This window comes from Mastigoproctus giganteus, chromosome 10, assembly GCF_048544385.1.
Source record: "Mastigoproctus giganteus isolate SK-2022 chromosome 10, ASM4854438v1, whole genome shotgun sequence".
NCBI lineage: Eukaryota > Metazoa > Arthropoda > Arachnida > Uropygi > Thelyphonidae > Mastigoproctus > Mastigoproctus giganteus.
In genome coordinates this window covers 56107193-56133952 of record NC_143584.1, presented here as the reverse complement: position 1 = coordinate 56133952, position 26760 = coordinate 56107193, and the positions used below count along the sequence as shown (strand labels likewise).

General features: G+C 34.5%; 2 protein-coding genes across 3 annotated transcripts in view; one reads left to right on the top strand and one right to left on the bottom strand.

The window, feature by feature from the left end:
• The window catches only part of LOC150079042 (uncharacterized), a 231514-nt gene extending 218943 nt beyond the window's left edge, over nt 1-12571 (bottom strand). Inside the window, exon 1 of the mRNA XM_090382501.1 lies at nt 12321-12571. Coding sequence (XP_090238627.1) covers nt 12321-12403 — 83 coding nt within the window. The 5' untranslated portion in view covers nt 12404-12571. The remainder of the gene's footprint in view (nt 1-12320) is intronic.
• Nucleotides 12570-26760, top strand: part of Spt5 (Transcription elongation factor subunit Spt5) — a 457857-nt gene continuing 443666 nt past the window's right edge. The window contains exon 1 of one of the 2 annotated variants that reach the window (XM_090382503.1): nt 12570-12628. In XM_090382503.1, the coding sequence (XP_090238629.1) occupies nt 12612-12628 (17 nt within the window). In that variant the 5' untranslated portion in view covers nt 12570-12611. Of the gene's footprint in view, nt 12629-12926; nt 13037-26760 lie in introns of those variants that run through there. The other variant, XM_090382504.1, reaches the window with a different exon arrangement.

The window sequence follows — 26760 nt, the reverse complement described above, 5'->3', positions numbered from 1 at the left end:
ATATCTAGATTTTTGCAAGTACATATATCTTAAATGCTTTTTATACCCAAACAATGATAACTCTATTTGTGTTCCTTTCTGTGGCAAGACTTTGGCAGGTATTTCCCACTTCTCTTTTGTAGCAGTACCAATGTGCATGAAAGAAATTTTTCTCGTGACTGCTATAGAGTGTTTAGTTTCTTACAAGAAGCAGTGGGTGGCAATATGAACTGCAGTGATGCCATCATGCATCAACAAATGGTCACCAGAGAGAGATGCTGCTGTTTTTAATAACACATTCTCCAGTTATTTTAAAAAAATCTGTGTTATGCAAACATGCATAAACAAAGCTTCCAAAAAAGAAAATTTTGCCTGTTATTTTATTTTTTATGTTCAAGCTAATCCAATTTAAGTGCAAGTAAATGATGCAGATTGAAAAGAAACAATAATAACACTGATGTCATTCTGATAGATGCATATCTTTTTTTTTTTTAAAGGGATTTGTGATACTTTATATAAGTGTATGCCTTTATGTGTGTGTATATATATATATATATATATATATATACACACACACGCACATTTCAGAAAGAAATCTATAACAAATTCAATGTTGCCTAAATGGGGGGGGGGGGGCAAAATACAACAGCTGGTCTAACACGAACTGAAAACTTCAAAATGCCTTTCAGAACTCCACTATTTAAAAATAAACAGGCGTCATCACTTAATTATATAAAATTAATGTCATTCTATTATAGAATTAATAAATAGTAAAAAAGAATATTTGAATATTTATATGGTCACACATTTAACCCTCAATTCTTACTCTGGGTAGTGAGGTGCCCACAGTGGTATATAGGAGGTCATATGTTTTTTTTTTAGTGTGCAGCAGTACTGTTTCATGAATCTGCCTATTTAACTTCTCTATATTAGGCCATTATGACCGTCAGTCATGCAGCACCTGAGAAACTGTATCCTGGTAACCATGGGTAGTAACGTGTTTTTTGATTTTGTCTGATGAAAGTGGGAACTGTTTTCTGAGTGAAACGTTTGAGAATAGGTCAAATCAGTGACAAGAGAATTTTAGTTTTGAGTCCAGCTGATACAGAGAGCGAGTCCATTTATGTAAGAGATTTTGTGATTGTATTGAGTATGCTTGAAAAATTATAGGAACAGCAAATACAAATTGACCAGGAAAAGATTTTAAAACACGAGTATGCAGATAAAATTTACTTTTTCACATCCAAGTAAATTTTACACAAACTACTGCTTGTGTAAAATTTACTTTTACACAAGGAGTAGTTTGTGTAATAGAATCCTGGTGTAAATTTCTCCTTATTTCAAAGAGTTATTTAATCATTAAAATAATAAATTTTGGATAGCACAGCACTCACTCCTCTTTCATATTGCGTGTTAAAAAGAAAAAAAAAACAAGATAGTAACTAATACTATTTTTTCAATGCATTACTACCAGATAAAGAAGAGAGTTCAGATTACCAGTTTTTATAACACAACTGCAGTGCTGTACCCAGACTTCTGTCAGACCCAGAGAAAAGATTCAACTGGGGGCCCTCCTCACAAAAATTAAAGGTGGAATTCATAAAATTGAAAAATAAAGGAATTACCCAAATATTATTCAAATCATAATTATTTATTTAAACTTACTCTAATGACTAGTACATTATTTATGTAAACTTAAAAGTTTTCACATTATTACCTTATGATATTTACTTAATATAAATTTGTCTATAAATTCTGATGTTTTTATATCTTTTAGTCCATCTTGTTCTATTGACATAATGGCCAATCCATCAATTCTTCCTTGGACAATTGTTGCTCATCAATATGTTTTTATCATTCTGAGTCTTGAAAAACTCCTCTCTCCAGGCGCAACTGTAATTTGCAATGCTAATATCCGAATGGAATATAATTCAACTAAGTTTTTTTTTTGAATAAATGTCCATAATTCTAAGCAACCAAATTTTTTTTCCTTTTAAAACATGCTGCGAAGATTGGATTTCTTGACGTAACTCTTTGGAATCAATATCGCTGCTCCTGTCTTCACCAGTGAGAATTCCTTCGAGGTGTTGACATTTCGTTTCGATTGCACTTTCAAAGAAATTCATGAAGTTTTCTGATTTTAGAATAAGATGAAAAACCGAGGATATTTTATTCATCTGATCAAATCTTTCTTGTAACGATAGCTACATAAATCATTATATTAAACAATTCCATTTCGAACCTTTTGGTTGGATCAACAGAGCATTCATCTGATGAAGTTCCATAGGTAAATTCACAATTTGTCCTAGAAACTCACACTTCTGGAAACACAGATAACACTTCCAACTCAGTTGCAATGTCTATAGCTTTCATCATACACAGTTTAAAACCCGATGTTCTAAATTCGTTTAGTTGACTAAGAGCATCTTCCATCAATATAATTGCAGTGTTCATATCAATTTTACTACTTTGCATGACTTTAATTACTTAATTTATAATACTCAATAGTTCAACACCAAACAACTACACTTATAATAAATTTAAAAGTAATTTTTGTTAATAACTTGGTATTTCAGCCTGCAATTTTGCATCTTTTCCTTTGGTCTGTTCCTTGATTTCATTTAATGCAGTTGTAATATCCCGTAACTGATATCGTACTATATTTCTGAACGTTCAATTATTTTTCATTGTTGAAAAGCTCATATTTCTTTATAACAAATTTTTTAAAGCGAACAATCGATTAAGTTATAGAGATCGAATTGTATTCTGTTCTCCACAGAATAATATCGTTTCTTTTAATTAAGACTTTTGTTTTCTTTCATTTCAGCCCCATTTGTTTCAAAATTGCATGTAGAGCTATTTTCTGAATGGAAAATCTCATTCCTGCCTTATAACTGGCAACAATTTATTTAAAGTGGCTACCTTTCTATTGACACTATAAAAATTCTTGAATAGTGCAATGAATAATGCATATATCAAAATCATCTACCTCATCATTTGTTTTCCTACTCACCATTCTTTTTATTTCTTATGTGCAGATTTTAATTTATCTTCCGAATGTGACAGCAATGCAGGTTCATTTCTAGTCAGTTTAATTGTTATTTCTGATAAACCTATAGTTATAACAACTCTTCTTGTAGGTTGATTTTTAGGCACAATTAAATAGAACACCTTCATTACAGTATACGTCATATGTACTGCTCAGTCAGGTGCCTCTTTACCTTACCCTTCTGCAAAATGGTTTTTGCCCGGTTGTCAAGGCACCAAAATCTGTTCCACTCTCCAAATGACAGTACTGTGCACTAGTACAGGTTGCAACTTGTAATGTACTGTGTTAGTGCTCATGTCTCTTCCATCTCATTCTATGCAATATGACATCACATTCAGTGCAAAGCGAAGAGTTTTAAATGTGAATCTGCATTATTGTGGATTTTTGTTTAAATAATAAAAATAGGCAAAAATTAATTTCTTTTAACATCTGATTAAAAAACAAATAAATTTAATGTAATATAAATAAGCCAATATTGAATTTTTTTGTATAATTAAAGTATTACAGTAGAATCTCGTTAATACAAAGGTCAAGTGACCTAAATTGTCATGTTTTGTCATAACGGGGTTCGTAGTAACAAGGTCCCCAAAAGTGTCAAAATTTTACTTTCATTATTATTATTGGCACATACTATACATCTAAGAATAATAATAAATAATAATATCAAAAATAAAGTAAAAAATAAAATAATAAAAATAAAAAAAAACAAAAGCCGTGTCTAATAATACAGTAAGATTAGCACACTTTTTAAAGATTTTATTTTATTTGTAAGATAAACTAAGAGAAAAGCAATTAACAGAAATTAAAATATTGTACAGTTTATATTTTAATATATATATAATATTTTAGTATCACATTAAAAGAATTAATCTTAATATAAAAGGAGACATCAAATCCATTAACTTTTTTCTAATTTAAAGAAAGAATCCAATATTGTTTGCACAGTTTTGTCCCATATGCATTTTTAACTACAGCACAGACAAAATGCAATAGTTGTTTATTTATCAACATTACTGCAGGCCAACACATTCTCTATTATGCTCAATGCATTTTGAGCATCTTGATGATAGTGAGTGTGTGTGTGTGTGTGTGTGTGTGCACGCTACTTCACTTTTGCTGGTAACAAAAACATCATCGTTTTGCTTGGTGCTTAGCAACTCTTCTTATGTTGCATTGCTGTGGTAGAAACTATATGTAGCTTCACAAACTCTTCAAATTCCCCATTCCTCAATGTTGCTATCATATTCGTCTGCTGGATCATGTTTTTCGATGATATTCTCTCCAGAGGCCATTCTTTCTGAAGCAGTTGATTATTACACTAAATACTGTCCCAAGCAATAACAAGATTATGGATAGCATTCAAGACATTCCAATTTAGCTGCAACTTGTTCCCTCCCTCCTATGTTGAGAATCAAGTACCTTATCAGGCAAACTCTATATGCTCCAGTGTGGTTATAAATAATGCCTTGATCCAGTGGCTGCATAAAACTGGTAGTAAAAAAAAAAGAAAAAAGGGTAAACTACAGGCATTATCACCCACTGTAGGACGGAAGCCTCCTCAACAATTCATTTTGAGGAAAATGGACCATAATCTGAAATATGGTTGACAGATCAACCATATTTAGCAGTCTGGGGCTTGATCCCCAGTCTACTCAAAGAGCGTGTCCTGCTCCCAACCACTCAGCTACATGGTAATGGGAGGTTAAAAACAACAGCCGTATATTTGTAAACTTGTGTGTGTCTCGGCAGAACATGCTGTACAATGATCTAGAATCTTAAAAATGTTCCTTTTTTTTCTGAAGCCATTCTTAAAACATCTTGGCTTGGAAAACTTACTGATCACCAGTGGGCATAGTTTTGCATTGCCATTTGAACTGCAGCATAACAGAATATGAGTTTTTCTTTACTTAATTTTCCACCATGACAAGACTCTTCGAACAGCAAATTATAAAATAAACCTGTCTCGTCATGATTAAAAATATCCTTCACATCATATTTTTCAAGAATGGACTGTACAGAACACAACCAGTCTGTAGCCTTTTCCTTATCGACCAATCCAGACTTGTCGGAAACATTTTGCGAAACCAAGTTATTCCTGTCTTTAAACCTTTGGAGCCAGCTGCTACTGCATTTGAAGTTGCTAATTCCATGTTGCTGAGCAAGATAATTTGCCTTTTCTTGTAAAATTGGAGCTGATATTGGCAAATTAGATGCATGCATTTGTTGGTACCACTTGAAATGTTTTGTTTCAAACTCAGTGTTTTGAATCAGGAATTCGTTTCCTTTTTTTTTGCTGCTCCAGTGTCACGCAGTCCAGGTTTTTTTCCAGTTTTTCAGTATTGTAGACGAAGTAGGTAAAGGGATGTTGTATTCCTTTGCAATATCCGTTTTGCTAAGTTTAGTCCTATCAGCTGCTTGTATAATTTTCAGTTTAATTTCCAGGTTCAAATTCCGTCAGTTTACGTTTTGTAACCATAACACTACTAGATGAGATTTAATATAAACCAACTTTAAATTAATTTAAAGACAAGTTCCGAAAAAGATATTCACTCAGATAAAATTAAACAAAAAATAGATTACTGTATACTGTAGCAAAAGATTCTTTAAACTGGCATAACAATTGCAACTGACATTAATCCTGTGGAGAGCAAGGGAATGCATGTAAACAACTTAGAAAAACTGTTTTTATTCTTTTGTTAATTTAACATGATGTTTTTCAGAATGCACTTATGCTGTAGATACCATAAACTGGTTTTGTTTACACAATAATAATTTCTAACAAGTCAGTGCCTTCCTTTGGGAAGCAGGGAACTGGGTGGCCAGAGGCAATAATCATTTATCTGTGCTAAGATTTCTATTAAATGTTCAAAATAACAATATTTATTTCTCACAGTGTAAAAATGAACTTTGTAATACACAAATATATTTACATTGAAAAGCCTATCCTTTTGCAGGGGAATGGTATGTGCGTCATATAAACGAGTACTTTGTATAAACCGAGTTTGTATTAACGAGATTTTACTGTATATTACAAAACAACTATTTTTTTTTATTTTTTAAAAAAATTAAAATATCATTGGAATTTGAGCCCCCTACATTCCTGGGCAGCCGCCCGATCTGCCCATACCTAGGTATGGCACTGCACAACTGAAGATACTTTGATCAGCTTCGTAGCCTAGTGGTCAGGTGCGCGGGTGCATAAGTACACGTGCCTTGAGTGACCGGGGTTCAAGCCCGTGACTGCTGAATTCAGTGCTGTTTCTTGTATTCTGTCTATCTTGTTAACTCCTCTGACTGTTTGGTTGTCCCGGAGTATAAACAGGAAATTTATATATATATATATATTTTTTTTATTCAGTGCCAAGAAAAATATGCCACTGGCCTTTATAATTATGTTTATGAACGTCCCAATACTGTTAGAATAAATTCTATGAATTCTTTTTAACAATTCTAGTGTCAAGGATAACAAATCAATTCTAAATGGATGGTAGCCCCTCAAGAGTTTGGAATCAGTCTAATCAACCTCAGGGGCTCACATCTGGTGAGTATGGGCTTGGCACGCCCAGGGTCCTGAGCTGGATATCATCATTCTTCTCTTTCTTGGTGATTTCCTTTTACTTCTGACTTGATTTCTCTCTCTCAGGGTAACTGAAATTTTTTTTTTTTTTTGGCTGGTGCAGCAGAAGTCTCAGGCTTCCTTGCACCATATGGATAATTATAATAATAAGACATTACGTGAAACATTGACATACATATCAAACTTTAGATCTGACAATGTGAACATAAGTATTTTAAAAAAAAAATTACCACAAGAAGTCCCAAATCAATTAGAATCAAGGAATAGAAGGGGTCAGGTGCAAGGGTAGAAATGTAGCAAGCATCAGATAAAAATGTGTTATCCCAATAACATATACAACTTTTTTCATGTCATCATATACAAGGTCATTTATTAAATAAACATATGACAAATAAGCATCTTCTTTTCATTTTTTCATATCAAAATATGGGTAGGAATTAATAAAATTTAATTAAAATGATAAATATTATTTTAATTAAGAAAAATTTAATTTACAGTATTGTCTGTATATATATCGATTTGCTTATCCTTTGGGTTTTATTTCATAAAACTATAATATTTCTAGAGATATTCTGTTCAATCAAACCAAACTAATGAGTACATTCAGGCCGTTGGCAAGTTCATTCTGGAAAGAAGTTGCCGATTGGTGCGGAATGGATAGCAATCGTTGGTTGACAAATTACCTCAGTATATCTCCTCAAACAATTAATTCAGCTAATCTAAAAATGATTAAGATTAAACTTTGTTTTATTGCATACATGCATTTATGAAACTACTGCAAGTATTTATTTGCAAGGAGATATCGCTACATGTACGCAAGCAAATATAAGTATAAAACATGATTAACAACTGGAAATTCAAAATAAATTAAAAAATTAAAAATAGAAAAAAAAAAAAGTGTCGAATTGTCTATTATTATATATATATGTTAACGAAGGAAATAAAACTTCTCATGTATCTCACTGTTAAAATTAATGTGTTTGTTATATGCATTAACTGAAATAATCAGTGGAATGGAGATGATTATTTATAAATTCCGATTTAAAATTGCGGATGATGATAACAGCACCACTGACAACGACGTATCACCCACCAGAAATTTTACAGACATTTTATTTATTACAGTGGTAATTACACAATAGCATATACGGTTTACTTCGTTCTTTGAAATATGATTATATCTCGCACTAAAATGGGAGATATATTTTTCAATAAACTGACCAAACTGTGCATTTTATTGTTTACACTAACAATGGCCAGTACTTTTATTTTGAGGGGGTGTATGCATCAACGGGCGTACTACGACCGTTTAACGGTACACTCAACCAACCCGTGTATTGGCACACCCACAATTTTTAATTTGAGAGAAGCTGGGAATCTCACTGCTCTGAACTAGACAAAAATTCTAATTTTTTTTTTTTTTTTTTCATTTTAATAACCCTCTTCGGGAGGGGAAAGAACCCCCATCGAGTATGATAAGCTTAATACGCCTTGGCTATAATTCGAATGCACGTTAACTGCTATAACCACAATAGCATGTATGGTTTACTTCGTTCTTTGAAATATGACTATCTCGCACTAAAATGGGAGATATATTTTTCAATAAACTGACCAAACTGTGCATTTCATTGTTTACACTAACAATGGCCAGTACTTTATTTTGAGGCGGCGTATGGCTCAATGTGCGTACTACTAATCATAACTAACTCAGCGAGAATATAATTTAAAATATTTGCCTCTACCGTTATTCTTTTAGGAGTATCAACTACTTTGGTCCATACGCCAGTTTACATTGGATGTTCTTGTTTATAGTTGTTTACTGAGGAGGACACGATCTGAAGAGTTTACATTTGTATACATTTGAAAATGAATACAATTAACCGCAGTCACGCAACTTAGAACCACGGTCTACTAAAAACCTGTGTGATCCTGCACACTTTAGGAAAACCACTTGGATGCTAGTTCATAATGTCTTTACCGAGTCTGCATTCATAGGCCGCCTGCATGTTGTGCAGACTGAAAATCCCACACAACATGCAAACTAACTCAAGGGGAAAATCCCTACTACCCCCAGGGGCTCACATCTTGTGAGTATGGGCTTGGCACACCCAGGGTTCCGAGCTGGATATAATCATTCTTCTCTTTCTTGATTCCCTTCTACTTCTGTCTCTCTCTTGGGGTAATTCAGAATTTTTTTTTTTTTTTTTTTTTTTGGCTGGTGTAGCCTCAGGCTTCCTTGCACCTCAGGCTAATAATAATAAAAATCAAGTTTTATCGACATCCAGTAGCGCGGTTGTGTTCCAAGACTACAGATCGCGGGGTTACCCTAGAAGAATGCGATTACTGTTAAAGGGAATCCCTTCCCCAAAGACTATTTCCTGGTGTTCAAGAATAAATGGTTAGGGCTCCAGCCAATCTAGATCCAGCACTGCCTCGTGAGATCAGCTAACTACAACCTATATCGAAACAACTATTCATTGTTGTTTCGATATAGGTTGTATATCGAAGTTTCATACACGCACATAATCGCTATTATCACGAATTTTGTTCCCTGATGCAACGATATTTTATTATATATTCCCTTTTGTTATATATATATAGATGAAATAAAAAAAAAGTTCACATGGCAGGGTATGGTGTGCAACAGAAATGAAAATTCTTATGTTTACATTAATTGCAGAAAAATTTCTTCTGTTACTTGGACACCGTCAAACATAAAAAAATAATAATAAATAAATAAAATTCAACTCGAAATAGTTGTCTTTCCTATCACCTTATGCTACGACCATTACGGATGGGGAAAGTCCACGCAGAGACGAAACTAGAAATTACCCCCTCCCCATACACAAAGATCTTCAGATGTGCTCCTGCTCTTTAACAGCCGAACGAAATAATGATCTTCGCGTTCCCAAACTCTGTACCCTCCCCCTCTCACCAGTGGTAGCTGATGGGTAGTTTCATCACTCCCGGAGCACTTCTACATTCCACGGTAATTTCGCGAAATATACTGTAATATGCATGCACTAACGCAATGAAAATCTATTCTGACCGACTGATACAAAATCTGTACTCCGTGGCCAAATAAATTATTTCATTATTAACGTACTGCAGTACATATTTTACGTATAAACACAGCATTAATTAGAGAAACTTCGTTTTTCAGTAGGGGAATAATAAATTGCTCGAAACTGAAAGAAACATACTGCTTATGCTCTTCGAATTTACGAGTCAGTTGCAATGGAACAAAAGCGGAATCCATCCTCATATTTTGGAATGGAAAGTGATAACGGCATAATAAAATACACGAGCTGGTCTGTGGAGGAATAACAGAATACGAAAAAAAAAAAAACTGTTTTGTTTACAGATAACGCAGAATCATAACACGCATTTGGAATAACCTTAGAAGTAATTACCTGCGCGCCCCCATCCGGCCACGCAAAAGCAAGTGTTCTCTTTTGTAACCCCCGGCATACCAATCGAATACGTAATCTGACTATTTTTTGAGGGGAGGTATTCCCACCTGCTGAGCAGAAAATGGGAAGCCCCACAAAAATGATGTAATCTAACCCAATAAATAATTTTATATACAGTATTACATAAAATTATTTACTGAGATTTCATCTAGAACGATGTTACGTTACCCGCTAGCAAGGCATTCACTCGTTAACTCCACTGTAAGAATAATTTGGCTTTCATATTTTTATTGGTGCAATGAACTTAATGTTCATTATTATGTACAGCAGAATATTTTTCACAAATGAAGGTGAGGGCTCTCAAAAATGGGACAGCTGCACTGGATACGAAGCATCACGGCTCAACACTGAGAAACTTTACAGTGATTCCAACTTGTGCCAATTACAATAACTATTATAAATATTATTAAAAAGTATACATGATAAGTATAATTATTAGTAACTGCTATCAAAAAGTTTACATAAAAATAGGCGTAATATAACCTAACAGCTGAAGCATATCTTTGTATCAATGATAAAAGATAGTCCAATTATAAATATTGCTTTCACAATTAGCAGATCCACACTAAGAATTATTCACTAGTAACGTTAAACAGGAACCGGAACTAGCGGTTACGCCTAGGTCAACAAAATGACCAAATGTGATATTGACAAATTATTCGTAATCCACCTTTACTTTAATTTCATAAAAATAATGGCATGCATTATTGACATCTTCGTTTTTTTTTTTAAATTTTATCTATCCTTGAAATTAATCAGAAATGTCAATCGTCATATCTTTGTACATTAAAACTGTACACTAAAAGTACAAATCAATCGGTATAGTGTATATTAAGTTGGTTTCTGAGATGTATGCATAATCTAACAATACCTGGATGTAATGAAATAAAATTAAAAAAAAAAAAAATGTATGGTATGCAAAAATGTTACTAGTAGTATTTCGTTCATCTAACAAAAGATTTATTTCCTACTGAAGTACTCTTCTATCTAGGCACAACGATAAAATAATGCTTTCTTACAATATCCATTCATTATTATTTTTTTCTTTTATTGCAGTATATAATATAAAAACACAATGATTGGGCTTAAGTTTCTAAGAAAAGTCCATTACCAAACAAGTTCCTAATAAATGAATATCGATAAACGACACAACATAAGAACAAAAGGAACGTCAAATTAGAAATATGAAATAGAGATCCTTGGGACGAGATGGTAAAAAACTTTATTACAATCTAAGCCTCTTCCCCCAATAAATTTTGCATGTCTTCTATTAATATCACCAATCAGTATTCAAATAATAATTTAAAAAAATAACAAAAAACTATGGGTGGAAATAATTTATTTCCAATTTTAACTAATTGCACGATGGTCTAAGTACATGTACCGAGCAAATAAAAAAAAAAAAAAAAAACACGTGCACAGAACCATTTCCGCGAAGAGCGTAAGGTTACTCTCCGCGTTATATGATAAACCAATGTATCTTCACGCGATTGCTCGGGCAGTTGAAAGAATATTTTAGGAGCGCATGCACCAATGGCGCTGAAAGTGTAATACGAGGTAGTATCACTAGAAGCGTAACAGATTTTGAAAACAAGGCAATGAGCCATTCATTATTCAATTAACATTAGCCACACTACTTAAATACCACTCAAATAAGCACAAAGAAAAAAGTTTGCATAAGTTATTTAAACCCGACGAACTTCGTATTTATCTAAGAAATTAAGCAGAGAAATTTTGCTTCGATTACAACTTCATATGCCAGACTGCATATGCAAGAGACAATCTTTCAATAATAAAATTGTTTATTTTTTTAAGCGAAAAAAAAACAAGAGTTGAGTCAAAAGTTGCCAAAAAGAATTGAACAAGATAGGTTTCTCAATACGCTGCTATACACCACGACCATTCTTAGCAAAGTAGACGAAACGCAAAAGTCCCTCCGCCATGACACTATGAAGAGACATTGAAGGACGAGTAGAGGTTAAGACTTGATCACATTAGGAACATATTAAACTTTGCATGCAGGAGACCAATAAAGATACCACTAAGTTGCTTTTTTGATATACATAACGACCCGATTGTTATTCATTCAATATTTTAGTCTACTCATTTTCTTCCCCCCCCATTAGCAGATGTTACCTTTTCATGTACATTTAGACTTACTCCCTTCAAATAATATACGCTAAAATCACAAAAGTGAAATTTTAAAAGGGCACGTTGGCCAGATGATGTTTGAATACTCGACCTTTCTTTTTCTCCAATCTGTGTGTCTTTGTTTACCTCACCGATCAAAGGTGGGGCTTTGGCAAACACACTTTCAAGGGCCATTAGCGCGAGTTTCGCATGTAAGACGTCAAAAGATGAGGTCTAATCTTTAGTGGAGTTTCAGAATGTAGAAATAATAAAATTTGTTACGATTATGTCCAATATCCTGCTCCAACACAACTTCACATACTCTCATTCAGTCCACTTTTAACTGCAATGGCGCAGTCTTGAATACGGTAATGACGTCACACGCTGACCTGGCATTTGGAGTATGCGAAAAAGGTTAAGGTAATTATAACTTATGAGTAAAATTGTTTAAATTCTAATGAAAAATTCCATATTAGTATAAAATATAAAATTTAACACAAAAATGCCATTAAAATCAATTTATTTAAAATAATTAAATATTTCAAATAAATAAATAGTAATTTATTAAATACAATAAACATGTATAATGATGCCATCTCGTAAATTTATTTTTGGTAAAAACTACTAAACTTTTACTACAAGTTATAAAGGGCATTTTTACAAGAAAAATTTGTACGGATTTGGTAACGCATACGAAACCGAATCAGTAACATGGCGACTGAGGACGAATGGAAGTGAAATTTGTGTGGTCCGTCTGTTATTGACTAAATTTTATGAACGTTGTTCTAAGTTCATTTTGGCGAAAATAAGGTAAATCTTTGAATTGGGGTATGTTTTTTTCCTTCTCTCTCCCATTTATGATCTGATTGCTTTTATATTGCATGTAAAACATATATATTACCTGAAATTAGTGTAATGTATAATGAAATATATATTACACTAGCAATAATAAAATATTTTAGAGGTAAAATATTTTCTAGATAATATTTAGAAGCCATAAAGGCAGTTGTTTTATTGAAATCCAATTACGCTATATCTTTTGATATGTAGAATTTATGTTGACAGTTATATAACCTATGATTAGCTGGCGAGTAGAACAAGCAAGTATACTTGCTTGAGTATGTTAGTGTAATTTAAAATTATAGAGGTTCTTCCTTTCTCGTTTACATCGATGAAAGTTGAAAAAGAACAAGCAGTTACCGCGCAACAGATTTCACAACAGTACATGTAACTGACTGGTGGCACAGAAATATATTGATAATGAACCCAGAAACATGCTAGAAAGATGTTATGTAGCGATGAAGTGCAGTATAAAACATTAACATTAGTGTTTGTCTCCTGCTTACCCAAGAAAGGTAAGCTGTGGGATTAACGTTAATGTAATTTTTAAAATAGGAACCATTATAAAACAATGTATGTGCTGATAAGGTTGGCTGATGAAAAGAACAAATATAAAAGACAAATTTATGGAAAGATTTACTTGGAGTTCCAAAATTTCAGTGAAAAAAACAGCCAGGTAGGAACTTGCATTGTTAAATGCAATAATTTTCATTATTGCTAAGTTGATATTAAACCATGTGGGGAAGAAAAAGGGTAGGATTTTTTTTTTTTTCCTTTTTTGTCACTGGAGTATTGGGAATGGTCTAAATGGGAAAGGAGGTGATTATTCCCTTGCATAAGGCAATGGTCAGGCCACACATTGAGTACTGTATACAGGTCTGGAGGCCTCATTTCAAAAAGGATGTAGGGCAACAAGATTAGTTAATGGAACAAAGGGTTGCTCTTACGAAGAAAGGCTTAAGTTTTGCAAATTACAGTGTCTGGAGACTAGGCACCGGCGAGGTGATCTGATAGAGGTGTATAAAGCCTTGAATGGTTTGAGCATGCTCAATGCTGATGGGATTCTTCCTCTTGCTCAGAATAATCACCTGAGAGGGCATAAATTCAAATTGAGGAAAGACAGATGTGGGATAGATGTGTGGAAATTTGCCTTTAGCCAGCAGGTAGTTGGTTGGTGGAACAGACTTCCATCTCTTGTTGTGGAAGTTGATAGCCTAAATAAATTTAAGGCTCAGCTGGACAGGTATTTCGAATGAACGGAGGGGTGAAGTGGAAGTTTTTTTTTTTTTTGGCTGATGCTGCATAAGCTTGCTTTCTTGCATCATATGCTAATGATTAGTATAATCCTCATTAACAGCTTATAGGAAATTTAGTATATTTTTTAGAAAATATTGAAAGGAAACGATTAGTGAGGTATTAAAAGTTTGGAATTCTGTTCCTGAAACTTTTTCTCTTTAAAAAGTCTGGCAACAGCATTACTAACAATTTTCTCATCAACATATTCTTGAGAGTCGCCGTTCTCAGTGATGAAATTTGTCAAGGCTAGTCATAGGAGTAGTGTTACGGATGAAACTAGTGCTGCATGCATATCTCTAACAGTTACAAAGTATAAGCCTGATGTAAAGTATCCATTGTCAATGGTGTAGCAACAAAGTCTCACTGATGTTTTATAATTATAATATGAGAGGTTTATCATTTTATGGTAGTAGTAGTAGTAGTGGCATGTGATGCAAGAAAGCAAATGTATGAGCTTATGCAGCATCAGCCAAAAAAAAAAAAAAAAAATCACACCATTCCCTCCAAATGCCTGTCCAGTTCCTCCTTAAATTTATTCAACCTATCAACTTCCACAACGACAGATGGAAGTTTGTTCCAGCAATTAACCACCCGCTGGCTAAAGGCAAATTTCCGCACATCTAATCTACATCTGTCTTTTCTTAATTTGAATTTATGCCCCCTTAGGTTCGTAATCTGAACAAGTGGAAGGATCCCATCAGAATCCAGCGTGCTGAACCCATTCAAGGCCTTATACACCTCAATCAGATCACTGCGCAGGTGCCTAGTCTCCAGCCACTGGAATTTGCAGAACTTAAGCCTCTCTTGATAAGAGGATCCCTTCATTCCCCTCACCAATCTTGTTGCCCTTCTCTGTACAGGCTCAAGCAAATCTACATCCTTCCTAAAATGAGGCCTCCAGACCTGTACGCAGTACTCAAGGCGTGGCCTGACCATTGCCTTATACAGAGAGATAATCACCTCCTTTTCCCTGCTAGCAAAATTCCTATATATCATTGACAAAACCCCATGACCTGCCCTGGCAGCCTGTCTGCATTGGTGCCTCCGTAGCCAGGTGGGAAGGAGCAGCAGTGCGTAGCACATGCTATTGATTAGACTGGGGTTCGAGCCCATCACCACCAGATGCGGAAAGGTCAGGGAATGACCACTGCATATTCCCAGAGCAATATGGCCTTAGTTGCTAATGCTCCTAAAACCAAACAACAACGAAAGTTTATCATTTTATATTAAATTTGTTCTGTATGCGAAAAGTTAAATTTTTTTTGTTATGAAGGATTTTATTTTAATACCTTTATTAAAGCATCTTTGAAATAATGTATTTTATTTCTTTTTTTTTTTTTTTTTTTTTTGATTATGCTTTTGTCAAGTAAAACTTGCATGAGAAAAATAACAATACAGTACAATGTTGATTATCCGAACTAACTGGGACCAAGGTTTGTTCAGTTAATCAAATTGTTCAGATAATCAAACACGAGAATACCCAGTTTATACGAAACATAGTGTAATTAGGCCTACAATTTATTGTACTCAAGGTATTTTGAAATATGAAATATTATAAAAAATAATTGATTTAGGAAAAATGGTTTGTAAATAATAACCAAAACTTTTTGAAGAAACAATGTGTATTATATTTATTTCGAACTTATTTAATTGTGTTACATAGTTTCAACTATAAACCACACTTTGTTTATGTCAAAAAAAAAAAAAAAAAAGTAATTGCACACAAATAAGAGTATAATGAACCTTGGGAAGGTTTATTTTTTAAAATATGTAATCTTGAATTTTTCTTGGAACTATGCGAGATTGACTTTTTTTTTGCGGCAAGATTTCTCATCCTCTTGAATAGTAGTTATCTCCATAGAACTGCATTCAGACTGTTACTCACACCATGTCATTGTAGTTCTAGTGCAGTGAAGGCCTCCGAATGAGTGGGCCTTCAAATGCTTTAAGCGGCAGAAATAATATTTCAGCATAACAATCAGTGCACTAAAAGTAGATACTGTAATTTTGGGGGCGGGGGGTTGGATAATCGTTCTACTCTACTTTTCAAAATTCCGAGGCACACAAGGGTAAATTTCTTAAAAAATTTAGCCAATTTTGTCATACACCCATAAAAAGGTTTGCCACACCTGGCCTAGATATTTGATTTTGTCAACTCTCTCTTTATATATATATATATCAGCCTTCCGTTTAACATGAGGGGAATTGTTGAGAAGTGGGGAGGATAATGGGGGAAATTTGCCATTTAGCTGTTTTATTTTTCTCCATATTATTCTGTCCCATTAAGGACCATGAGCTTAGTCTTGTTTATATTAATCCCGAGACCCATTCTTTCACTTTCTTCACTTACAAGATTGAAGAGTATTTGCAAGTCCTGCATATTATTAGTTGTACAAAGTACAGTGTGATCTGCATGGCAAAGGTTGTTAATCACTACCATTGACAGATATTCATTTCTTCCATCTAATGCTCTCTTGAAGATGATGTCCGAGTAAATGTTAAACAGGAGGGGGGGGGAGTACACATCTTTGTTTCACTCCACATTCAATGTTGATGTTTTCTGTCTTTTCATTATTATTATTATTAATAGCCATATAGTGCAAGGAAGCCTGAGGCTTATGCTGCACCAGCCAAAAAAAAATTTCTGAATTACCCTGAGAGAGAATGAAAGTCAGAAATTAATCACCAAGAAAGAGAAGAATGATGATATCCAGCTCAGGATCCTGGGTGTGCCCATACTCACCAGATGAGAGCCCCTGGGGTTGATCAACTAAACGATGCCATTTGGTTCCTGTAGAGGTGTTTGATTATTTGGATGTCATTTTCATCAAGGCCAGATCTTCAAGGATCTTGATGAGCTTGGTATGTTGGACTCAATCAAAGGCCTTCAAAGTCAATAAAACAAAGATGAGCATCAATCTGTTGTTTTTTGCATCACGACCTGGGCACAAAATAGTGCTTCTCTCGTACCTAATCCTTCCCTAAATCCATACTGAGCACCGTCCATCGACTCCTTACAATTCCTGAAGATCCGATTTTGAATTATTTTTAGGAACATTTTGAGGACTTGGCTCATCGAGCTTGATTAGTCCGAAGTCTCTTTTTGGAAAGAGTGATGAACGTTGATGTCAGCCTGTCCTGAGGGATGTTGCTGTGTCGTAAATTCTGTTAAATAATTAAAAAAGAATGTCTGCGTTTTTGTAGTCGATTAATTTGACTATTTCCACTGATTTCATCAGGTCCCTTGGCTTTTCCCTTCATTGATTTAATCACCTTCTCCATCTTGAATGTTAGGATGGATGGCCCTGCCACTGCATCTTTCTTGTCATTACTTCACGTTCACTGTCGGCGAAGAGGTCTTTTATGTATTTAGTCCACATGTTCAGTTTTTCTGATTCTTCCATGATAATCTCACCTTTGTCATTTCAGACTGAAGTTGGTTGTTTCCTTCTATTAATTCCTGAAATCTCTTTAATCATTTTGTGAAGATTGAAATCATCATGTTTTTCTTGCAGAGCTTCTATTTCTCCGCATTTTTCTATGATCCAGCTTCTTTAGTTCCTTTAATTTTGTTCTTAATCATTCTATTCATCTCCTTATACCTTAGTGCATTGCAGTTCTTAAATGCTCTGCGCTTCTCCATGAGTGTCAAAATTTCATCTTCGTTTCTTAGCTCGTTTCAGTCAGAACAGATTTAAAACTCTTCCAAAGATCTTCCACTCGCCTCTCCTCCTGCCTATGGATATGTTGCATTCTTTTGTTAAGGCATGTCTTTATTAACTGATATGTTTCTGGATTTTTTAACTTCTCTAAGTCAGCTTTCTTTATCAGCTGCTTTCTCTTAGTTGCCTTCAATCTCAGCTTGATCTCAGTTATGACTGGATTGTGGTCTGAATCAATATCTGCACTGGGGGTATGTCTTGGTGCTTTTAATACTGCTCCAGAAATGCTGATTGATCATAATATAGTCAGTTTGGTTTCTGACCACATTTTGTGTGCTGTCTAGGGGGTGACTTCCATGTATACAGCTTTCTCTTGGGCAGTTGAAACCAGCTGTTAGCAATCATCAAGTTCTTCTCTTGGCAAAATTGTATCAGCCGATCCCCTCTTTCATTCCTTTCCCCAAGATCAAATTCTCCTATAGTTTTACCAGATCTGCCTTTTCCAATCTTTGCATTCAGATCTCCCATAGCATTATTTAGGTCTTGTTTCTTTGTTAGTTTGACTACTTCTTTCATCTCTGTATAGAATCGTTCAATTTCCACATCTTCCTTATCAGCGATCACAGCATATACTTGAATTATGTTGAAATTTAAAGATTGTCCCTTCGGCTGGAGTAACATTATTTGCTCGGAGCATGGCACAAAGTTGAGGATGCTTTTGGAGACATCCTTGGTGACTAGGATCCCCACTCCATGCTGGTATATGTTGTCGTCATTTCCTGAGTAGTACAAGGTCGCGTCTTTGGAAACACATGTGCCTGAACTAGGCCATCTAGTTTCACATAACCCCATCACCTGTACATTAACTCTTTTCATCTCCTGGGTCGCATTCTTAAGTTTTCTCGCAGCAAACAGCATTCTGACATTTAATGTTCCAATTCCCAAAACATTCACCTTTTTGAGCCTTGGAGGTTCTTAAGCACCCCTATCCCATTAAAGTGAAGCTGAGAACTTGGGGCTGGTTGCTGTAGTAGTTTTCTTGCCATGGTGATTGTTCTTGGGATACAGTAATGCAGTAGTTTCCCTGCTGGCTTTCTGTATCACAGTGCTGTAATGATATAATGTATTACTAAGCTGTCAGGACAGTGACTGTTCAGATAGCTTCTATCCCCACTCATTGCCTGTACTGTAGGAGCTGCTGCCCTCTTCCAGAGGTGTTATTTAGAGCACTTTTTCCTAGGTATGTTGCCTTAATGGGCTAAAGAGTCACACCTACCCTGTTTGAATCGGAGTTTCCTTCTCCTAGGTATATCTCTTAGTCTGGCTCCTAACTCACAAAGACCCGCCCGGCTTGGGTGACCCTACTAGTAGCTACGCTACTGCTGGCAAGACTTTCAAGGTTATCAGAGCATTCAAGCCTCATTGCTGCGACAAGGTTAAGATGCCATCGAGGGGTTCTGATATTCATTACATAAATTCTGTGTAACCGAAATAATGATGGTATTTCATTTTGTATTAGCTTGATTATTTTTATCTTTCTTACAAATAGTTTTATTTTTTACAAACTTTTCTTCACATATTCATGTCTGCATGTTATTGATACTTCATGAATATATTCTTTAAGTAATAAAAAAAATCATCACAGACCAGCAGGCGACAGTATAGCATTTCAGCTGATATTATACAAAGCTTTGCCGAAGTATGTCATCTCCCCCTCCAGAATTGTAAAATGCAATAATATCTAGTTTTTTTTTTTTTTTTTTTTTATCTCTCCTGTTGAAGAATTCATTTTACAAATACACTGGAATTAGCAGATTTACTGTTTATGGCCACAAAATCTACCAGAATTTCATTGTTTTCTAAATAGTACCCATGTAGCTGAGATTGTGATCTTTGAGTATTTTGCTACCTGATGAACTGCACTTGGCCAGACACAATGGAGTAACATAAAAAGTTTACATGTAGCGAACAACAATATAACTGTTCAAAAACAAAAAAAAAAGCACATTTTTTTTTTAATGTGAATAAACACATTTTTAAATAATGTGTTATGATTTAAACAAAAAAATAAACATTTTTAAAATAAGAAAATATTAAGAAGGCTTTCTTTATTCGTATACCTTCTTTATTTAAAGAAGGTATACGTAATCACCAGTAATTCCTAATCAGTGACTGAAGAACAATAAATATTTTTCTGCAGAACCTTCAAGGCTATGCAGTACCACTGCTATATTAAGTGATGTAACCATTCCTTTTATGGCTTTGAGTGCTGTGCTATAGGAGTTTAGCAATGTATATGTGTTGTGTTAGTTAATTATATATATACACATAACTATTTAGTAAATTATACAAGAAGCTTCACTAATAGTGCAGCCTTACTCCCAATTTATTCCTATATTAGTTCCCTAATGCTAGTTTTATTATATATCCAAAGTCCTTAGCATCAGTACAGATAATGCAAGAAAGCAAGCTTATGCAGCATCAGAAAAAAAAAAAAGTCCATTTTCTTCAATAGTTTTGTTTCCTTTAATTTATTTAAAATATCAATTTCCACAAAACAACAGATATGTTTATAGCTACTCTACAACTGTCTTTTTTCTCAATTTGAGTTTATGCCCCCTCAGGTTCGTAATCTGTGCAAGAGGAAGAATCCCATCAGCATTGAGCCTGCTCAGACTAAGCCCATGCAAGGACTTATATACCTCAATCAGATCACATTGCAAGTGCCTAGTCTCCAGATGCTGCAATTTTCAGAACTTAAGCCTTTCTTGGTAAGAGCATCCCATTGTTCCCCTTCTCTGTACTCATTCTAGCAACTCTGCATCCTTAAAATGAGGCCTCCAGACCTGTATGCAGTACTCAAGGTTTGGGCCGACCATTGCTTTATACAAAGGGATAATCACATTCTTATCCCTGCTAGCAAAATTCTTGTATATCATTAACAAGGTCCCATGACCTGCTCTGGCAAGCCTGTCTGCACTGCTCAGAAAACTCATATTACTGCACAATTACCCTCCAGATCTTTTTCATTCTCAACTGTCCTGGTGTAGTACCACACATTTGGTACATTTCTCTGGGGTTACTGCTACCCATATGCAGTACTTTGCATTTGTCAATGTTAAACTTCAGTTGATACTTCTCAGCCCATCTGCCCAACTTTTCTAGATCCTGTTGCAGTAACATACTGTCATTAACAACCCTGGCAGCGTTTGTGTCATCTGCAAACTTCAACATTGTCTGATATACCTTCATCAGTATCATTGATAAATATACAAAACAATAATGGTCCCAACACCACTGGGGTAATAATAACATCGGTCCATGAAGAGCAGTGTCCATTGTCTTGCCACTCAACCATCCTTTTATCCATTGTAGCAACTTTCCCTTAAACCATACTGCTCCAATTTGTGCAGTAGTCTTTTGCAACAGTATCAAAATCTTTCCTGAAATTCAAGAATATGATATCAAAATTATTTTTTGCATCCAGCCTTTGTGACCATATCACAGTACCCAATCAAATTGGTCAGACATGACTTCCCCTTTTCAAACCCATGCTGGGTCTGAATTATTACTGCAGTCTTGTTTGGATGATATTTCAATGCTTCTTTAACCTGTGACTCCATTATTTTCCCCAGAACAGAAGTTAAACTTACACGTTTGTAATTACTTGTGCCACCCTTTGATCCCTCTTTGTGAATTGGGGATACATTTTCACATCTCCAGTCCGTGGGAACCTCCCCTGAGTCCAACGATGCCCCACCTCCTTCAATATATTGATCTCATCCACATCAGGTGCCTTTCTTATGTTTAACTTCAACAATTTCTTCTCCACTTTGTGTTCAGTTATTACAGAATCATTTAGCTCCCTGTTAGAGTTTAATAAGCCTTTGTCCTTCCTCATGTTTGATGTAGATGCAAAATATTCATTCAGTTTGTCAGCTATTTGAGCAAGAACATCAACAGGCAAACCACTGATATCAAGTGGATCAATGTGATTCATTCCTTCTAGAGTTGATATAAGTAAAAAAGTCTTTACTTATATCAGCTCTAGAAGTAAAGAAGTATTTCCTGTTTTTCTTTGCATCCTTTGCCAAAGATTTCTCGTAATCCGTCTTTGTTTGCTTAGCCTCCTTTGTGACTTGATTACAGAATGTATCTACCATAGTTTCTATGTACCCTGATAATTTATATGTATCTCATGCATTTTTCTTCTCTGCCTTGAGTCTCACTAGTTCATCTGACATCCATTTAGGCCTAAATCTTGAACAGTATTTCTTAAGTGTATGAAAAGCTTAGTAGCTTTCAAGATTAATTCCTTGAAAGCGTCATCAGTTTGCCCCAATATAGAATTTAAAAACTGTCTGAGACCACTGTATTCACCTTTAGGAAAGCAAAAACCATTCCATTTACCACTGATGGTAGCTACATCTTTAAGTAAATCCCACATTAGTACGCTGTGAAAACTGCCACCTAGTCATTACTTTATCTGTAGATTTTTAATGCATGAATAATCATTGGTGATAATCAGATCAAGGGTATTACTCTTTCTGGTTGCTCTCGAACATGCTGCTCTAGAAAACAATCGTCCAACAAATCCACAAAAGTCCTGCTAGTGTGTGAGTGATCAACCTACAAGTTCCAGTCAATATCTGGGAAGTTAAAATCCCCCATTATAAGACATTCTGATTTATTCGCCCACTGTATGTACATTTGTTCGTTGTACTCGTCAGAGTCAGGCCTATAACACACTCCTACTGTCATTTCTGATTTCACACTGCTTATGTCACACCAAACTGACTCAGTATTGCACTGTGTGTCAACTGAATTGTACTTCACCTTAGATTTTTGTTTCTTGACTAACAGCATAGCCCTACTCCCTTCCTGTCTGTCCTTTCTGCACACTTTGTACTCCCCAAATTACAATTCTGCATTCCTTATATATGTGTGACACTGCATTCCTTATTTATGGGGATACTTACAAGTTAAATATATATGATTTTTTTGATTGTGGTAACTGCGATTGTTCATTATTGCAGATAATTTAGTTGATCAGCCTTTTGAAATATACCACTTCATGTGTGAACAATCATGTAGCATTCCTGATCATTAATATCTGAATGTTATATACCATAATATAATTCATAAGAATAAGAACTTGAAACACAGCAGATATAAATGGAATGTGTGTCTGTCCATCTATCTACATGCAGGCCCTATCTGTAAACTAATTTCACCAAATGTTGTCAAAAGAACAAGTCTGTAAACTACTAATTTTAACAAATATTGGTAAAGGAAGATACCAGTCATATTTGATTTTGCACATTTCGACTTTAATGAATCAGAAAAAGATGTTGTGATCTGTATATATCCAGTAATAAATTTAATGACAAATGACAAGAATGTAGCTTTCAGAGTAAAATGTGGACCCTTTCATCAGCAATATACAGATTTCATTAGAATCTCTATATTCCATTAGAATCTGCGTATTGCTGATATGGGGTCCATTTTACCCTGAAAGCTACATTCTTGTCATTTAATGACAAGAATGAAAGCTACATTCTTGTCATTAAATTTATTGCTGGATACAGTATCATTAATCTCCTTACACAATGGAATCCAGTACAACAGGCCCATTTGTATTTATATTGTGATCTAATGATTACCAGTATTAATGTGGCAAGTGATACAAGAAAGCAAGCTTGTGCAGCATCAGCTGATTTAAAAAAAAAAAAAAAAAAATTTCTCATTTCGCCTATCCATTCCCTTCACTAGTTCACCATCAACCTGAATTTATTTACACTATGGACTTCGAAACAACAAATGGAAGTTTGTTCGAGCAATAAACCACTCGCTGGCTAAAGGTAAATTTCTGTACATCTGTTCAGTAACTGTCCATTCTCAGTTTGAATTTGTGCTCCCTCATGTGAGTAGTTTCAGCAAGAGGAAGAATCCCATTAGCATTGAGCTTTCTCAGTCCATTAAATGCCTTAAACACCCCGGTCAAATCACATTGCAGGTGCCTAGTCTCCATTTGCCGCAATTGGCAGAACTGAATTTTTTCTTGTTAAGAGCACCCCCTTCGTTCCTCTCACCAATCTTATTGCCTTTCTCTCTGCTCATTCCAGCAATTCTACATCCTTCCTGAAATGAGGCCTCCAGACCTGTATACAGTAATCAAGATGTGACCTGCCCATTGCCTTATAGCAGGGGTGGCCAACTTAATTTGTGATGCGATCTACTTTTTTTCCTTCAAAATGTGCCACGATCTACCATCTCAAAAATTTCATTGCACAAGGTTAAAAAAGTTAGTCAACACATATCGAAAAATGTTGTTTATGAATTTTAAAATTCAATACAATTCAGAATTCTTATTTTAAATTCACACATTTTTTAATTTATGTGAAGGTTGTCTCTTCATGTCATATGCCAAGCTTTCAAAATCGGGGATATACTGTGATAAGGCCAACCGTAAAGAATCTTCTGTATGCAAGTCTGTAAGAGCACAGCGATTCTTTGTTTCAAATACGAAAAGGCCGTTTCACAGATGTGGTACCAAAACAGGAATTTAGAGTTCACTTTTTTCTTTTACATTTGGGTACTTTTCTTGGCAAACATTTCCAAAACTCTTTTACTGATGATCTGTCTTTTAGGAAGATGTCGTTTCGCAATGTAATAATTTCATTTTCAAGTAATATTTTCTCCATGTGAAAAGTCGCAGCATTTTTTTTTTTTTTTTTTTCTGCAATTTGTTTTGTATCCAAGTCAACATTAAATGGATAAGAAATATATTGAACAATGTCTTCAATTGTTTTAAAATCACGGAATCTGGTTTCAAAATTGTCCACAACATTCTCAATTTCCGAAACATATTTCTCACTATTAAATTATTCAAAAACAGGATATTTTTGCAAATGGTCTTGCATATTTGCAAAATGGTCGAATTTTTTTTTTCTTTGAGATCTTTAGCCATTGCCAAAAATTGATATTTATATGCAGAAATACTAATGTCATCCACATTTTAATTTTTACTTGTAATTCGAAATTCAGATCACTTAATTTACTGGTAAAATCTACAAAAAAGCCAGATTACACAACCACTCCATATCTTGTAGCTGCTGATAATCATCTCCCCTTTGATCAACAATTTTTTTAATTTCATTCAGCAAATTTCGAAATCTCTGTAGAAACTTACTCTGACTCAGCTACCTCACATCTGTGTATACTTTCAGATCTGGTTCTTTTTCATCGAGTTGCATTTTGAAAAGTCTCCTTTGAAGAGATTGTCATCTGATGAAATTCATGATTTTGAAAGCAAAGTTCATAACACTTTTAGTATTTAATCTTTTGCTGGCTAACACTTGTTGGTTGATGATACATTGGTAACTCAGAAAATCTGGGAATTCATCATTCTTTTGGCACAATGCAGTGAATCTGTTAAGATGCCCAGTCATTGCTTTAGCTCCATCTGTTGTTACTGATACGAGCTTAAATAGTGGTAATTTACTTTTTTCAATAAAATGTTTTGAATGAGTTAAAGATATCAAGACCTCTAGTTCTTTCTATTAATGAAACCATACCCAGCAGTTCTTCTCTAGTGGCAGAATCATTGAAAACCATATGAATAAAAACGAGCAACTGAGCTGTATCACTGACATCTGTAGATTCATCCAGTTGTAAAGAAAAGGACACACAATTAGCAATATCATCACGCAGTTGTTTGCTCACATTTTTACTCATTTTTTTCGATGCATCGCATCACAGTATTTCGAGATAATTGCACATCTGGAAGGGCACTTTTAATTTCATTTTTGCTCTTAAAATTTTCAAAAAGAGAATCTGTTATTTCTAAAAATGCATCTTTGATGAATTGACCATCAGAAAATGATTTGCATTTTTTTTGCAAGAAGATGACTCACTTTAAATGATGCTACAGTTACTGCTTTAGATTGTAAATTAGGTGTCATGAAGAAATTTTGTTGCGTGAATAATCTAGATTTAAGTTCTAATTTCTTTTTTCTGAGGTCACTATTTGGTGGAAAATCCGATTGGTATTTACCACGGAGTGTGTTGAAGTGCCTGTCTAAATTTCCTTTTTTGTGTAGCCATGGAAGCATTGCAAATCAAACAGCAACATTGTTCTTTCACCATTACAAAAAAGTATTCTAGTTCCCACTCTTGATGAAAATTATACTAGGGCTTACAATACCGGTCAAAATCTTAATACCGGTATTTCGGTATTTTTACTTTATGAAACCTGGATACCGGTATTAATACTGGTATTCCGAAAACAAACATTTTTCTCAATAAATTTTGATGATAATTAGGTGCAATAAAGTAAGGAAAAAAAAACAAGTACTGTAATTACTTGAATTAATGTTTAAATAAACCTTTATTGCAATAATAAATATTCTTAAAAAAATCATTAAAATACAGTTATTCTAAAAACAAAAAAATACATATTGTTACTGCAAAGTTTAGTTATGTTTAAGCATCCACACTACCTGTCCGAATAAAGTGAGGTCTTAAGAAACATAAGCAATCAATAGTATGATCGTTTAAAATGGATCTAATTTTGGTACATACAGTTTGATTAGCAGCAGAAAATGCCCTTTCTGATTCTATTCTGCTACTGAGATAATAGTAGACAATCTCAGTCCATATTTTTTAGGCTTTGAGCTTTTTTTTTTAGCAAAAATAGTTAAAAGTATTTCATTAATTTCCGACTAAAGTTCATCTTTTAAAATCTCATTGGTG